Source organism: Rutilus rutilus, assembly GCF_951802725.1.
Source record: "Rutilus rutilus genome assembly, chromosome: 7".
NCBI classification, from domain to species: domain Eukaryota; kingdom Metazoa; phylum Chordata; class Actinopteri; order Cypriniformes; family Leuciscidae; genus Rutilus; species Rutilus rutilus.
In genome coordinates, this window is record NC_140221.1 from 43507204 (window position 1) to 43525475 (window position 18272).

At 36.2% G+C, this 18272-nt stretch overlaps 2 protein-coding genes across 2 annotated transcripts; both read right to left on the reverse strand.

Annotated features, from left to right (window-relative positions):
- Positions 1-627: 627 nt before the first annotated feature.
- Positions 628-10146, reverse strand: LOC311293776 (serine protease FAM111A; the record flags this gene model as incomplete). Its single annotated transcript, XM_084414262.1, has 6 exons — positions 628-2458; positions 4487-4570; positions 4967-5014; positions 8603-8650; positions 9199-9253; positions 10073-10146. The coding sequence occupies 6 exons, from the start codon at positions 10144-10146 to the stop codon at positions 695-697; spliced, it is 2073 nt and encodes a 690-aa protein (XP_084270388.1). The 3' UTR covers positions 628-694.
- Positions 10147-11393: 1247 nt separating this feature from the next.
- LOC311293777 (serine protease FAM111A-like) lies at positions 11394-16620 on the reverse strand (the record flags this gene model as incomplete). The annotated part of the gene is made up of 6 exons (XM_084414263.1): positions 16506-16620; positions 16292-16345; positions 16089-16139; positions 13813-13866; positions 13507-13572; positions 11394-13187 (listed from the first exon to the last, which is right to left on the reverse strand). Exons 1-6 carry the CDS (start codon positions 16575-16577, stop codon positions 11394-11396), a joined length of 2091 nt encoding a protein of 696 aa, XP_084270389.1. The 5' UTR covers positions 16578-16620.
- Between the last annotated feature and the right edge of the window lie 1652 nt (positions 16621-18272).

Sequence of the window (18272 nt, forward strand, 5' to 3'; positions counted from 1 at the left end):
TTCTGACGTTCTGTATTTGTGATTCAAAGATGATTACAGTGAAGCTTAAACATGATCTCTTACAACAAGTAAAACATTAAGATGAAGTCAATCAGTATAAAAAATAAATGTAAAGTTGAAAGAATATATAAAATGCATATAAAGAATTTATGAGTGAATGATGTTAAATGAGTATGGAAATATGAATACACAAGCATATATGAGCAATTAAAGAAAATAATAGTCAGTAAAGAAAATAATGGCCTATAACTGTATTTTTGGCCTCAAATGAATGAATCATTTTCACGGTTCCTCTCTCTTAACACGTCAATCCCACAATCACCTGCTGGTGGATTACTTGACTTTAAAATAAGAGACACTTCTGCTGTTGAACATGCAATCATCTCAACAAATGCAATCATCTCAACAACTTCCTCGCAAAGAAATGTCCATGTAGACATAAGGACGGGGAACACTTTTATCATATTCAGCTCTGAAGAACCTTTCTGCGTTCTCTTGTGTTTTATTTCCAGTAAATCTTTACGCTCGCTGATCACGCAGAATCACATCAAATGACCTTATTTAAAAATTTATTAAAAAAAACAAACTCTTCAATCTTGAATACATAGAAATATGGGATTGACAAATCTCTGTCAGATATTTTTCCTGATGGATTGGTGGGTCTTCAATCAGGAGACAAGGCTCAGGTGTCCCTTTAGTTGGTGTCCATTTCCTCGAGTTCAGTCTGTTCAACGGGCATGTTTGCTCCGTATGTATCCTCAATTTTCCCAAGGTCAAAATTTTCTTGTATATGTTTAAATTTTTCATTTTGTAGTAATTTTATGATGTAACTTCTTGTCTTGACCTGTGTGATGATGCTTTCCATGATGGGCTGCATGGAATATGAAAACTCTATAACACTTCTAGTTCTTTCACCTTCTTTGTAATGAAAGCCACCAGAGTGCATGCCAATCAGATTGCCGTGTGCATCAAACACCGGGGAGCCAGATGATCCATGAAAGAAACGAGAGTCATAAGTTATCTGGTTCTTGTATAGCTTTGGCCAACATTGCCATGATACATATGGACAGGACACATTCTCAGATCTGTGTTTGTTTATACTCTGTAGTTGATTCTCTTCTCCAATGATGAAGCAGGGGTCCATCTTTTTAACCCCACAATCCGGGTGTCCTACAATGTAGATCCCACCACTGTTAGGAGAGGGGCCATGCTTATAACAAGTGAGCAATTCAGTACAGTTATTAGGTGCAGCTTGCAATTCAAGAAGAGCATAATCATGGTACCTGAGCTTCTCATCTTTTTCATATCTGTAAGCAATAAGGTCACTCTTTGCTTGGAGATTTATTGTCTCAGATCCGACAACTTCATAATTGAACACAGCTGTCAGAGTCCCTGAAAGCTTATGTGTGAGAGAAACCTCCGATGCAGAATAAACGAAGTCCTTAACAACATGAGCATTAGTGAGGATGAATCTGTCAAAGAGTAAGAAGCCGGTTCCTCTGGGAGAATCATCAATTAATATCACACACACAGAGTCAGACAGATCCATTACCCGCCTCACTTTGTTCACCACAGTGAAACACTCATCAACACCTTTATCATATTCTTTTTGCAAGAACTCTTGAAGCTTCTTTTGCCGTAGCTGTTTCAATACATCTTCACACAGAGTCTGCAGAATGTTCTGAATGTCAGTAAAGCATGAATTTCCAGAATCACCAGAAGAATTTCCAGAAGTATTCTGAGTTGCATTCCCTTCAGTTGAAGGATCTGTGCCTTTTGTCTTTTCCTCTTGAATTTTTGTGTTTTTAGGCTGTTGGCTGTGTTTAGCAGACTCACCATCATTCTTGTCACCAAGTACAGGCGCTTGTGGCTTTTTACATTTAAAATTTAACTCTAACTCGAATTTCTTGCCGTCACACGGATCTACAGGCAATGTTATTGGATTGTTGGTTTTTTCATCATCAAGGAATTTACAGACATTGTCAAAAATGTCATCACTAAATCTGCCATCATCCCGAAGAGCTTTTTCAATAGTGTCTCCTTTGTGTGCAAATACACAAACATAGTCAATGTTTTTATCCGAAAAAATACTGCTCTTCATTATTTTTTTATTTTTCTTTCCTCTCGTTCTGATGTAAAAGGTGACTAGCCTTGTAGGGTCGGTATCTGTAGTTGTTTCCTGGTGTGTAGATGCACTATTTGTATCTTTGTAGAAGTTTATTTGTAAGGTCTCATTCTTTTTAATAAGACAGCATGGGAAATCTGTCTTCACAGCTGCTTCAAGGTTTTGTTCTTTGGATCTTCGGATGATTATTTCTTTCCCCTTCTTATCTTCATTTTTAAATTCCACATTCTCATTAAGTGCTCCAAATACAGTTTTGGATGTATCACATACAACTTTATTTTTCACTCCATTTCTGATACAGAACTTGAAAGTGTGGGTTTTTCCTTCTGCATTCTGTTAAATTCAGAAAAATTATGTACAAATAATTTTGGTATTTACTAACCCTTGTCAAACTATTTATATATACAGAAACCATCAGAAGTAAACTCACAACTCCTTTCTGAGAATTTAATTTATGTAGTAGATTATGTAGTTTATATAGTTCATGTACATTTATGTAGTAGTCAATAAGGTTTATTTTGGTCAAATGTTATAAGTAGAGAAGTCCCACTCACATTTGATAAATAATTTTAAAGGGGTCATGAAAAACATTTTCAGACTTTTATATTTCTGGAGGTTAGCTCCTTGCGTTGTTCAGAAACGCACGTAAATGTCCACTGATATGATTGGCCCTCCTTTACAGAATATCATGTGTGTTTTGTTGCTCAAGATGGCCTGAGTCAGATTAAAATGAACCAAAGTTCTCTCTCATCAAGACCACATCAGCAAAGATCAACTGGAGCCTCAACAAATATATGTTAATATATACTTAAGTAAAATAAATAAATAGCCAAAGCTATAACACTTCTGTTTTCTTTGTAACAAAACAGACTGTTGGAAAAACAAACAAAACTAAACTAAATTAACAAGTAAATTTTTTTTTTTTTTTTATATTTGGTTGGGATGAGTCACTGAGTATATTTGATTAATATCGAATAGGTTGTGCGATTATTGTCTAAAAAAATCTCCATGTTTTCGGTGCTTATGCGGTGGTGTCGCGTTCATGTAACGTGGGTGGCACTGCCAATATAGCACCTAAAAGCTGTCACAAAGAACCGGCAAAAGTAATGATTATGAATATGTAAAATATAGCAAGGAGACATTTTAATTGTTTATTAATAAACAAGTGTTTTCTGTGTCGGCTGCAAAGATGAAGTTGACGATGCTGACTCGCGATCTTCACAGTAGTGAACGCGCCAGAGATAAATGCACATTTTATACGGACTACATAGTTTTGTTTCATTTTGAATTGTTTCAAGCTTTCTGTAGACAATAGATATATTTCTCAGGTCTGTGAGGCAAGTATGGTGAGTTTCGGATCATTTATGAGACGAGCTCCAGTTCACGCGCCGGCGCCTCTGTGTCATGATTATCTATTGTCTGCTATATTTACTATTTACTATTTAATCCAGGTAATTGTTTGATGAAACATTGATTAGAATTAACATACAATTAATACAAAACGGAATTCACTTTAAAGAAAGGCTTTGTGCTTTCTGTTTGAGGTCTCTGTGAAAGTTTTGCCAAAAGACTCTGTGAAAGTCTTTTGCCGCTTTCAGAGCGCTCACGTCCGTAATCGGGAACTGATACGTCCGTAACATTGTTTTTTCCTAATAATTGTGAACACGAAAAATAAAATAAAATAAATATATTATGTTCTGTGGAGAGCCAACCCTTCTTCATCCGGTGGGTAGTATTACTTCTGGTTTGTGCAGTGTAATTCACAGAATTACTAAAAAATATTTTGCCACCTAAAAGATAAAGATTTTTTGTGTCACGTCCGTAACACGTGTATTTCCCTCATATTAAATATAAAATGCATATGTAGACTTATATTTTTCTAATGTCTGGACTCCTTTATTAAGGGATTATGATATATAAACAGAAGTTTCAATATATTGGTATTAAACGCATTTTCTGAGAATTTATATTTCAAGTTTTGACTGCAAATGTCACATCCAAATTGCTGGAATTGCCCATTTTTAAATAATTTATTCTCAACTAGTTTTGTGGTGTAGGTCTACGTATTTTATAATTTTAAATTCAAATAATACTAATAGTAATTTGAAGATGTGGTAGCATTAGACCTGGACGGGAAGGATAACTCTGGGAGTTGGAAGGGGTGTGTCGCGATTCTTCCTTCTCACACCGCGACACAGATTTTGGTTTTATATCGCGTATCGTTACAGCCCTAATTTGCACTGATGCAAACTGTTAGTAAATCTAGCCCTATGAGTGTAAATAAATATAACATTTTGACCTACAATTTCATGACCCCTTTAATTCAGTATGGATTAATAAAGTGGGACAAATGAAACGTACCAGCTGCAGTGCATGATCACTTTTTGAGGGCTTCTCTTCCTTAATAACTCTTCCTGTTTCTGATGTGATTGCACCTGTTCTTTCCTGCAAAATGGACAAAGAAAGTTTAAGACTTTTTAAGAAATTTCTTAGTCTTCTATTCTAATAAAAATGTGAAATTCAGCATTATCTTCTTGTTATAAGATAATACTGCCATTGTTACATTGTTTTGCTGTTGTACAAAATATATTAAAGTGCTTTAGTTAATGTGGCTATTCTATTTGTTTTTGGCTTTGAGAATTTCAGAAAACTGTCATATTTCATAGAAACTTTAATGCATTTTGATTAATATACTAGTTATATTTTAGTAAGTAATTTGGTGATTTTATATGATATTATTTTATATTAGTAGTGCAGTAGATAGTGAAAAAGTTACCTAAAGCTTTTTTTTTTCATAGGCTTAAAACACTATAAAACAAATAACACAAATCATGACCTTACCTGAGCATTATGTGACGTCTCCCCAGATTTATCATCTCTGGCAGTCTGCTTTTTCAGAAAGAGACAAAAACATTTCTATTACAACTAAGCCTAAACCCAACGCAGTGTCTAAGCAGAGAGAATGAGAAGGATAACAGTCACCTGTCCTACAGACAGGGCCGGCCCGAGGCATAAGCGAACTAAACGGCTGCTTGGGGCCCCCTCGCCACCAGGGGGCCCCCAATCGAGTTTTTTTTTTTTTTTTTTTTTACATATTAGCCTAATTAACTTAAACAAGTGACATAAATTAATGAAAGGATTAATAATTCAAGACAAGAAAATTCTGATTTCATGATCAATATACCTGCTAGGGGTGACCCCGAATAGTCGAAGATTCGATGCTTCGATAGGAGGAGCCTGATTCGACTACCGATCTCCCGGTCGAATCTTCGCAGAGGTGTTATGAAACGAGGATCATGCCACTTTGGCTATATGAGGGCGCTCAATGTCTGATTTCACATATAGCTTTTATGTCAATACGTTAATATTCAGCCTATTATGATAATGCTTGCTGTAGGCCTATATAAAAATGTGCAAAGAAACTTTTAATAAATATTTTTTAACGTGCGTGAATAAATCCAAACACCCCGTGACAGATTTAAGTTTCACTTTCAATCCGTGACCGACAGAGGAGCGTCTTCGCGGCAAGGATTTAAATCTTTAACAATGTCTGGGATAAGAAAATCCAAAGTGTGGATATACATCAGAAAGGATATTCTCCAAGGCTGGATTTAGCATCAGGAAAACCATGATCGCACTTCTGCGGCCAACGTTAACACGTTTCACGCATAGACTGGGTTTCACGTTAGAATGGATTTTATCCGCGCGCACAATTTGAAAAGACTAACGGACACAGACAGAGTGAAAGACTGGGTTTGTTCTCTTGATCAGGTAGGGTACAAGTGATTTAAAAACTTTTCAGCCGGTTCTAATTTGATTTTTGGATGCTGTGAACATTTTTAGCTAAAAAGACTGCCTCTCCAGTTTAGCATATACGGCTATTGTTGTTTCTGCAGTTAAAGAGACAAAGTTGAAAATTCTAGCTTCTATCGTTATTTTAATAATTTATTTATTTTAATTTTATTTATTGATCTGTCAGGGTTATCTAATCTAACTGTTTGTGGCTTGTGTTTTGAATATATGTTCTTCTGCACTTTAGGCATTTTGCACACATTTGCTCACCTTGTGACTTGATTCTGATTTATTTCGTTTTGTATTTTTATTTATTAGAAAGGTAGGCTATATTCTGTTCTAATTTAATTTAGTAAATTAATTGTTTATTTTTTCGGTGCATTGATGTTGTGCTGTAGGCTGGCCTAATCGTAATTTAGCCGATTTAATTTGATTTGCATGTGGAATGCAAATCCTGTCTGCAGTGTGGCCTTTCTGGAGTTATTTCTGTTATTTCTTAGTTTTATTGATCCAAAATGTTTTTATACATTTTCTTTTATTCTATATCTTTGTGTGATTTTCTGTACATCGCGGCTTTGAAACGTTAAAGCCCCGCCCCCATACACATGATTCGACTATTAGTCGACTATAGGCAAGACATAACGATTCTGATTCGACTATGAAAATCCATAGTCGGGGACAGCCCTAATACCTGCCTACAACTGCTGCTGTGTCTGCCAGTGTTTGAGTCATGCGCATAACCTCGCGTGCATAGACAATTTGTGCGCAGCCATGGTAATGTTAAGCCATGTCACAAAAATTTGATTTGATCAATGATTTATCCTTTAAATGTAATGATATTCAGAACAGAACAAGAATAAAATAAATAAATAACTATAAACAAGCCGAAAACGAAATAATTTAAAGAGAAAGTGAAAGTAAGCGGCGTTGGGCTCACGTATCTCTCTCATTAGAATCAAAATGTTTCAATATTCTTTATCATAGGCTTTGTACTTCACTCCCAATATTGACGGAAAAAATCATCATCTTCACTCGCGCAAAATTGTGCTTGGAAACATCACAGTAGTGCGGTGTGTGTGTGAGGCGCGGGCGCGATCAAACAGTGGAAACATAAAAACATACTCCGTCATGTTCATACAAGACATCATTCAAACTGCAAAGTGTTGCAAAACGTTGGAGGATATTTTGCAAATACATTTTTTTTTTATGTTTTGTGACAGTTTGTTTTCAGAAGTTTCAAAGAGTTAGTAAAAGAGTAAAGAACGTTTTTTTTAGTATCTATTTTTTTAAAAGTATTTATTTAGTATTAATACATAACCTCATTGCATTAATTTGTAATGTAACATTATAGCGTGACATTGTGTCAATCACTGATGATGGCTTAGGCTGAAATGCGTCTGTGTGGACATGGTATAAATCAATTCATGAAATATAACTAGAAAGTGTGTTTTTTCATCTTTATTTTGATCATTTCTTTATAATTCACACCCATAAACGGTCTGGGAGTTGAGCACGCCTGTTCTCGGTACTCAATAATCGTCAAGCACAGGTGACTGCATGGTGGGAGGGGCCCCCCAAATCAAATTCTGCTTAGGGCCCCCAAAAGGCTCGGGCCGGCACTGCCTACAGAACTCTGAAGGTCTGTCAGCTTCAGCTTTTTATTGGGTGGTTCGTTAGGCATGTTTTTGGCCGTTCCGTGTATCTTTGAAAAGGACAAACGATGATGAGATGAGAAAGATTTTTAACTTGCTTTAATAATCTCACTGTTATTTCAACAATGTTACCTTAAAACTAGTAATAGTCAAATATTATTCTTAATATTAGTATTACCTTAAAACATAGTCTTCTGTTATTCTGTTGCTAGCATTAATTGTAATTTAATCATTTCTATAAACACATTTGCTCTTTATTTTTGTGCTTTGGTGAGTCATTTTGTGACAAAAACATTAGATAGATACTGGATCTTAGCGCTAGTTTATGATAAACATTTTGTAAGCTCTATATAGGCTACTGATCGCAGAACACAGACACACGGCAGAATTCTAACGTCCTTGCGTTATTCAGCCAGAGGGTGGCGCTCTAATGATTATCTACAGACTGACAGGATAATCGAATGCCATCTTAGAAATGTTTATTGCATCCTGTTGTTTTAGAAGGAAACAAAGTGAGGAAAACAAAGTCATGTCTAGTCTCAGAACAAACATTAAAATGAAATAGTCTACTGATGGATTCATTTTATATCTCAAGATTTTTTATTTGAGTTATGAAGGAAACACAAAAAAATAACACAAATAAAAGAAAGAAAATAATTAAAACAGCTGCTATACAGTTTTGTGTCATCCCAGAAAAGCACGGATCATCCTTCAACATGTCAGTAGCACTGAGCAGTCATTTAATATTAATTAAGAAACTTTTATAATAAATAAACAAAAAAAGTAAAAAAAAAGTAAAACTGCATTCAGACAAAAATGTTATGCAGAAAACGTCTTTCACTGTTTGATCAATGAGAATTTAAGTTAACAGTACAAAACAAGAGCTGAATAACCAAAATGAGACAAATGAGGTGTCATTTGTGCTGTGTTGGTCCCACACTGCACTCTCCAATTCCTCATTACAATCATATGATGAACAACTAGTCAAAAGATATCCCATATGGTAAAACATGACATTTAACTAGTGTCCTACCACGGTATGGTGTGATGTGTTTCCCTCCTTACTGTCAAAGTTATCCATCTGTTAAAAAAACAGAACCATAAACAACAAAATCATTGTATTGATATCTTTGTAAGACTGCTGACTCGAACAGTGGCAAGAGAATGTCCGGTGAGTAGCCTATCGAACATAAAACTAAAGTTGCCCCGTTTTAAGTCGGTTTGGTATATCCCGGGGGAAAGCATGAACAGCAACGCGCTCACAATGGAGTCGTCACGATTCGTTCACGAATTAAACAAATGAAACGAATAATTCACAACATCGGCTTTAATCAATTATCGAACAGGTGCGGGGTCAGGCGAGACTCGAGAGTAAACAATTAAGGCTTTAGATGATGCTCAAGGTCGCTGAATTTACTATCACGGCCAAACAGTTTTAACGTAGAAGACAAACTAGGATCCCAATTTAAGAAGTCATGATTTATTCCAAGTTTACATAGCAAGTATTAATATCCTTTAAAAGGTTACCTGGAAATCTTACCTTGTCCGAGTAAAAAGGGAATTTAGGTGGTTTAGGTCAGAATCTAAACGTGACGAGTGACGACTTAACCTCAGAGTTTCTGTTCTCACCTCATTCAGTCCACGATCGCTTTGATCTGATTTCCTGCTCTTCAGTTCATGCCCTCTAAAGGGAATCGAAAGTACTAGAATTTATGATGAAGCAAAAGCTATTCATTTGCATAAAGTGGGAAGGAGAGATGCAAATGAGCTACACCTAAAAAGTCATAATAAGGGGTCTCTCTTCATATTTGACATTAGTGATTCAATGTATGATTAGATAATCATTAGCCTACAATAAACAATAGGCTACTCGCAAAGTTTTTAAAGTTAAATAATAAAATCTTAAATAATAAAAACTTAATAAAGGTTTTCCTTTTGAAGCTTTTATTTATTTTCATTATAAACGTTATATTACTATTATTATTATTATTATTATTATTTACTTTTAGACAGAGTAATTTTTAGGAGTCAAGAATGAGGGCAATATATTTGGGCCTGATTAAAATAAGTAGGCTAATAATGAATATTTAACTTTTTCAAATATATATAGCCTAATTTAGGCCTATATTTCTGTCCTACTCTATGAAGATGCAATTGTCAATTGTGCAATTCTCAGGTCAGTCTCTCATTGTATGTAGTATTTTCCCCCCAAAATTAATTAAATATCCTTTATTGTGTTTTATAATTTGTGACATTTATAATAGCTTTTTTCACTCAACACTCAAAGCGCTTTACATGAAAGGGAGTAATCTCCTCAACAACCACCAATGTGCAGCATCCCCCAGATGTGACGGCAGCACACACCAGTGTTAGGGGATTTACAGTTAAAAACCCAAGGACCAGATATGATTAATTAAGACTCGGAGTCAGAAGTGCACTCAATTAGTTAGCCTTGCGTTCAGTGCACCACAGCTGGCTCTCCGCCCTCAGAGAACAGCTATACCTGCTCATGCACTCCCACGGCCCACTCTGTTGCGACTGGTTGGCAACCTTGACCGACTTAGTAAAGTCTGTCATGATATCGCTATACAAATCTATCTTTTTCAGACAGTCATCTAATGATACCCCAAAAGGACTCTACTCTTACTCTACAGCAATAAACAGACTGGGACAATACTATTCAGAGTTTTGAGGGCAGTCCTCATTCTCAATTTATTATTTCTTGCTCTTATGCCAGCTAAGCTGGAAGTTCCATGGGCCAGATACACAATTACATTTCAAGGCTTACCCTTTCTTCGTTCAATATATGCGCTCTCTCTAAGAAATTCAGGTGTCTTCTTCTGAGTGTTGTGGTCTGTGGCTGGCTTCCGCTTGCTCTCTTCAGAAGATCTTACACACACACATCTACTCTGAGAGAGATCAAAAAGGCCACATTTTATAATCACTAATAACGCACAATATCTCTACATTTATGCACACATTGCTTCAACATATTTCCTGCGTGCGTTAAATGTTACATTACTTGCGTCAATGCTTTTACTGTTTGCGTCAATGGCATTAGCAATACACACATTTTTATTGTACATTTCATCAGTTTTCTACCTTTCTAGACATTGAACTGAATTCATTTTAGCAGTTACAGACAACAATGCTCTTGTCCTGCAAAACCCATATTCACCCACACACATAATGCAACATACGTCATCTTTAGAGGATGTGGTGTAGACACAGCGCACAGTATGTGCTTCTGTCACCTTATGAATGTCTGATAAAACGTCATGGCTCGTAGAGATTTTCCAATATCAGCAAATTTAAGATCTGCTTTTTATTATATATTTTCTCATAATTTAGATCTTTATCTAAATGTTTATAAGAGAACACTCCATTTCTCTTGACAAGATAAATCAATGTAAAATCACTATAATACATCAACAGACATAAACAAGTAAAAAGAATATAAGGAAAATGCATATAAAGATATATGAGTGAAATGAGTATGTATGGATGGTATATGAATACACAAGTCTGTATTAATAACAATGTAAAGAAACTTAAAAAAAACAACTGTATTGTTAGTCTCTGCCAAATGAACAATGATCACTGTTCTGTTCTCTTCGCACAAGTCAGACCCACAAACACCTGCAGATGAGATGCATGACTTTACACTTGTCAAAAATAAGAGAAACCAAGTGTAACTTTTGCTTTTGAACACACAATCACTGCTAATAATTATATGAAATGAGAACCCCCATAATAAAGACATTGAAAAATCTCTGAGAAATGAAGGCTTGATGTCATGTTTATCCAAGGAAAAAAAATTCCCTTCAATCAGAATCTTCCATCTCATAGTCGGCCTGATTCTCTTGATCTGCAGTTCCATACTCGTAGCTTTTATCGCTGTAGGCTTCTAAGATACTGACGATTTCATGCAAACCTTTTATCTTAGCCTGTGTCCTGATCATATCCAGGATGGACTGCATGGAATAGCCATATTCAATCATGCTTCTAGTTTTACCCTTTTCTCCTGGGTAAACATATCCACCAGTGTGCACACCAATCAGTTTGCAGTGTTCATCAAAAACTGGAGAGCCAGAAGATCCGTGAAAGAAACAAGAGTTATAAGTAATCTGGTTCTCATAAATGTCCCATTTATCTTCCAAACTCCTCTGTGTAATCACATGAATGAAATCACGATTCTCAGATATGTGTTTATCTGCAGCCTCTTGTGTTTTATCTTTCCCAATGATGAAGCAGGGGTCCATTTTCTTAATCCCACCTTCTGGATGTCCCACAATGCAGATCCCACCGTGGCTAGGAGGGGGGCCAGGACTAAAACGACTGAGCAACTCAGGACAACCTGTGATTTCATCACCAGCATCCAGTTCAAGAAGAGCAAAGTCAAGATGCCTATTGTTGGCGTCTGTTATGTTACAGTAAGCAGCGATCTGTTTCTTGACCCGCACCAGCTTCACCTTTGAGTCCAGACGTTCAAAATCAAATGCAGCTTCTAAAGACTTTGTAGAAGAAAGCTTGTCTGAAGACTCGAGAAATTCCCTAACAACATGTGCGTTAGTGAGAATAAATTGCCCAAAGAGTAGGAAGCCGGTTCCTCTAGCGGATCCCTCCACTCGAATCTGACACACCGAGTCAGAGAGTCTCATGAGCTGCTTTATTTTATACACCTCAGAGAAAATCTCAACACTTTTATCATATTCTGCTCTCCAAACTCTTTGGACCTGAGGTTTTTTCCTTGGCTTCTCTTGCCGCTTTAATAATACATCCAGTAAAAATGGAAACTGAGAACGCAAAATTCTCAGAATCTCTTCAGAGTCTGGAATTATTTTAAACGATTTAGCTGAAGTATTTGTGGATTTCATTGCGTTTCTCTTTTGAGTTTCTTCTTGTTCGGTGTTAACGGGATGCTGGTTAGGATCAACGTTTTCTTTCAAATCAGCGGCTGAAGCTTCATTCATTTCAGTGCTGACATCACTCAAGAAGTCTTGGCTGTCTGGCTCCTTTTTATCACTGATAACAATGATCTCAAAATGCTTTCGATCAAGATGCTCTACAGTGCTTGACATTACATGGTTTATCTCGCTCCCAAACTCACGGAGTGCACACTGTTTATCAAATATGTCATTGATGAAGCGTCCGTCACGCCGGAGAGCATCCTTCAGTCTGTCTTCTTTGAACGCGTACACACAAACATCCTCAACTTTCTTCCTCAGCTCATGGTTTTTCATTAAGCGTTTCACTTTATCCCCTCCTTTTGTTTTAATGTAAAAGATCACAAAGTTTTCTGATTTATTAGATAATGAAAGCCGTCCAGTTGTTTTTTTCTTTGTATCAACATTTCTAGTATTTTTGATGAAGGTTATGTCTAAGCGCTCATCTTTTTCAATAAGACAGCAGGGGAAATCGGTCTTCACAGCAGCTCTAGGAACTTCTCCTTTGGATCTCTTGATGACTATTTCTTTCTCCATTTTGTCATTTTTAATCTTCTTGAGAATGCTGTTTGTATTAAGAGCATCAAGCACAGTCTTGGATGTATCACACGCCACTGCATGCCTCTTAGATTGGTAGCAGAAATTGAAAGTGTGGCTTTGCCCCTCGTGACGCTGTTAAATTCAGAAGAACAAGAATACAGAACAAAATTAAAGAATTATAAATAAAGGATTTCCATTAAATGATTAGCAATATTGCAAAAATATTATAATATATACAAATGTTATACAGCAGGGATGAGTATCCGCACAATTTTCCAGATTTAATTTGGATCCTCAAGCCACTGATCACAACAGTTCATAATGTTCACTTTTTTTAATTCTTTAATTTAGGTTTATTATTCATGAAGTAGAAGATCTGAAGGACAAGAAATGCAATACAGGTAAAGGCATTTGAATTGATAAGTACCAAGTACTATTTAAATTCACAAACCTGCAGCATTTGGCTTTTTGATGGACCCTCTTTAACTTTATCCTTGAAAAAATCATTCTTCCTTTCCTGAGTGAATGTCAACACAACAGTATTAATAGGAGTCCACTAGTGAACATGGGTTTACCATCATATTGTAAATCATAAATGCAATAATTTATCACTCTAAAAAGATATGGCCTTTTAAAGCAGCTTTCAAGAAGCTTTGACTTTCCAAAATGCTTTAGCTAGAGTAATTCCACACACTTTTTCATGAGACCCTTAAATAATCCTCATCCAATGATACAGATTTGTCAGTATGCAACAAACCTTTAGAGGACGGCCATCGTTTCCTTTTTTCTTTCTTGAAATATTTATTCTTTTCTAGAACAACGGCATAAGAAACATTAAAATAGCATGTATTATTATTAACACATTTGAATCTAATACCATTTAGGACATTACCAAAATTACACAGAATTTTATGATATTGCCACACAGAATTAATGAAAAGTGCACTCAAAGTACAGTGAGGAAAATAAGTATTTGAACACCCTGCTATTTTGCAAGTTCTCCCACTTAGAAATCATGGAGGGGTCTGAAATTGTCATCGTAGGTGCATGTCCACTGTGAGAGACATAATCTAAAAAAAAAAATCCAAAAATCACAATGTATGATTTTTTAACTATTTATTTGTATGATACAGCTGCAAATAAGTATTTGAACACCTGAGAAAATCAATGTTAATATTTGGTACAGTAGCCTTTGTTTGCAATTACAGAGGTCAAACGTTTCCTGTAGTTTTTCACCAGGTTTGCACACACTGCAGGAGGGATTTTGGCCCACTCCTCCACACAGATCTTCTCTAGATCAGTCAGGTTTCTGGGCTGTCGCTGAGAAACACGGAGTTTGAGCTCCCTCCAAAGATTCTCTATTGGGTTTAGGTCTGGAGACTGGCTAGGCCACGCCAGAACCTTGATATGCTTCTTACAGAGCCACTCCTTGGTTATCCTGGCTGTGTGCTTCGGGTCATTGTCATGTTGGAAGACCCAGCCTCGACCCATCTTCAATGCTCTAACTGAGGGAAGGAGGTTGTTCCCTAAAATCTCGCAATACATGGCCCCGGTCATCCTCTCCTTAATACAGTGCAGTCGCCCTGTCCCATGTGCAGAAAAACACCCCCAAAGCATGATGCTACCACCCCCATGCTTCACAGTAGGGATGGTGTTCTTGGGATGGTACTCATCATTCTTCTTCCTCCAAACACATTTAGTGGAATTATGACCAAAAAGTTCTATTTTGGTCTCATCTGAACACATGACTTTCTCCCATGACTCCTCTGGATCATCCAAATGGTCATTGGCAAACTTAAGACGGGCCTTGACATGTGCTGGTTTAAGCAGGGGAACCTTCCGTGCCATGCATGATTTCAAACCATGACGTCTTAGTGTATTACCAACAGTAACCTTGGAAACGGTGGTCCCAGCTCTTTTCAGGTCATTGACCAGCTCCTCCCGTGTAGTTCTGGGCTGATTTCTCACCTTTCTTAGGATCATTGAGACCCCACGAGGTGAGATCTTGCATGGAGCCCCAGTCCGAGGGAGATTGACAGTCATGTTTAGCTTCTTCCATTTTCTAATGATTGCTCCAACAGTGGACCTTTTTTCACCAAGCTGCTTGGCAATTTCCCCGTAGCCCTTTCCAGCCTTGTGGAGGTGTACAATTTTGTCTCTAGTGTCTTTGGACAGCTCTTTGGTCTTGGCCATGTTAGTAGTTGGATTCTTACTGATTGTATGGGGTGGACAGGTGTCTTTATGCAGCTAACGACCTCAAACAGGTGCATCTAATTTAGGATAATAAATGGAGTGGAGGTGGACATTTTAAAGGCAGACTAACAGGTCTTTGAGGGTCAGAATTCTAGCTGATAGACAGGTGTTCAAATACTTATTTGCAGCTGTATCATACAAATAAATAGTTAAAAAATCATATATTGTGATTTCTGGATTTTTTTTTTTTAGATTATGTCTCTCACAGTGGACATGCACCTACGATGACAATTTCAGACCCCTCCATGATTTCTAAGTGGGAGAACTTGCAAAATAGCAGGGTGTTCAAATACTTATTTTCCTCACTGTATATAAGATTGTTATTTTTTTTTAACATGCACCATTTAAAAATATGAAATCTCAGAGTGGAAAGGAAAAGTAGTTCATATATTGCAAGTCTATTAAAGTCATAGAGCAGCTTTTTTGTGAGCAACTGACCAGCATTTGTTATTTGTATTCTTTGAATATGCAGAAACAAATGCGGAGGTTAAATATTCAAGAAAATTATTTGAATAAATGCAAGTTTTTGGTCTGTTCCTCACACGTAACAGGATCCAGAGGTCTGGGAATATAGTGCAGTGCTATTTTATGAGCAACTTCGTGTCTCTGAACTAATGATTAAAGACATTGGTCTTTAAAAAGTATTTTTTATTTTGAAATAAATGAAAAATATTTTTCTTTTGCACTTGCTTGATATCTTCATTAGCTGAGACATGAGCAATTACCTAAAACTTTGTTTCTAAGATCTGAATCATTATTATTGAAATATCATGGGCTTACCTGCACATTTTCACCAGTTTGTGACACCCTTTCGGCTATGTTGCAGTCAGTCTATTAATTTTGAAATAAAAGAAAAATCGATGTTTCTTTTGCACTTGCTTATTTACTTGACCTTGATGTCTTCATTAGCTGAGACATGAGCAATTACCTAAAACTTTGTTTCTTAAACCTGAATCATTATTATTGAAATATCATGGGCTTACCTGTACATTTTCACCAGTTTGTGACGCCCTTCCGGCTATGTTGCTGTCAGTCGGCTGCATTCAGACATTCCACAATCATACCATAATCATTTAGACTATAAGGAATTTCAATACAGTGTTCAAAATAAAAAAATGGCAATAGCCAAGCTTAGAAATGTAAAAATCAATATTTATAAATCAGATATATGACTCATAATATCTAGCATTTTGTCACCTCAAAATAATTCAAAATGCTGTTCTGTATTTTTCCCTGTTGGTGTTGATCAAGAGTGATGCTGTTCTTCATTTTTTTTCCTCTAGTGTTGATCAGGAGTGATGTTGGCAATTCAGTGTTTCTGCGAAAAGGACAAATGAGGAGCTCAAGATTAATATCTGAGAAATCTGATTTAAAAAAAAACAAATCTGTTATACACTACATTACTGAAGTAGCCTATGTATAGTGCACAGTTCACATAATTTGGTAAATAAAAATTTGCTTACAATTTCACACAACTGGATTGTAAACGATTTTTATTTCTGGAATGATAACAGGATTAAGGCCTTACTGAATTAACAACGCGAGGAGATGTGACAAATTGGATTAGTGCCTGTTTTGCACACACTATTTCTTAAAACAAATGAAGGCCTGGCATTTGATAGAGGACACGTTCGTCGTCCAGCAAATCTTCATTCACGAAAAACATTCCGCTCCCCATTGTTCGACCCCCACCAAAGCGCAGCACGTGACAGTAATTCGTTCACGAACTAAAAAACACTAATCCAAACACTTTTGGTATCATCGCGTTTCAGAATCTTTGATGTTCATAGATACGTACATTTTTTGTGTGTAAATTCGTTCACATATAAGTCGCAACAAAGCGCAATTTATCCTTTACAGCATTTGTTTTATTTCCAGTGAAAATATAAAAGTTTATTTTTAAAAGTTGTAGTAAACGTCTAAGGTAATATTATAGTTTGTTGAATATGATATGACATTTTGTTTTAAAAAGTTACCTTATATATGAGTTAAAATATGAAGCCTAAATGAAGCAGGAGAAAGTGCGTGTCGTCTGTTTTCCTTTGTGTGTGAAATGTAATCTGATCTCTCAAGCAGTGGCCGCAAAATATTTAAAGTTCTTCCTCTAGTGTTTTGGCGGGTTACTGACCATTGTAAAAGCTGCATACCGCCACCTACTGTGAGTACATGATCAAATCAAAGTAGGCTACCTACAGTCTTTGGTCTAGACTGAGTCTAAACTCTAGAGATCAATCAAATAATTGTGTAGCCCGATCTCATGAAAGTGCGTTTCTATACCACGAATATAATTTATCGTGCCATTTATACGCCAAAGCTAGTTTTTTTTTTTGCGTGCATATGATACGCACTTTATGGCGCACTCTGCACTCCTAATCCTACCCAAGGGGTTTACGAAGTATATGCACGCAAAAAACATAATGTTTGGCGTATAAATGGTACGAGATTGTTCGCACTTTCATGAGATTGTGTTGAATATTCTCTACCTTTATCCCCGATTATTTTGCCAGTGTTTGTCGAAGTTACTTTTAATTAATGATTTACCTTCTTTTTTTCCAAGAGGAATCTCTATTTTATTATTTTTCAAAGCTATATTTAGCTAATTTGTCTATTTCATTTCCTTGTATCCCTAAATGTGCTGGTGTCCTTCAGAATTGCTAATTTATTTTTTATTTAATGCAGTTCACAACTCAAAAAACAAATAGACTCATGCAAAAGATTTTGAAAGAAAATAATAAGATCTGTTTTCGTAAAGGCCCTATAATAAATTAGGAAATATTGCAGAAATATAGGACTTACAATGGATGCTAGATGCTCCGCTTTGATTAACAAAGAAACGTCTGTTGATCACTGGCAATAAATAAATACAGTCCGCTTTGATTTTATGAAAAACATAAAAAGAGTAGCCTATATTATTTCTATTGTCAGGTTTTGTTCAGCTTATAATAGAACATCATGTAGAGAAAC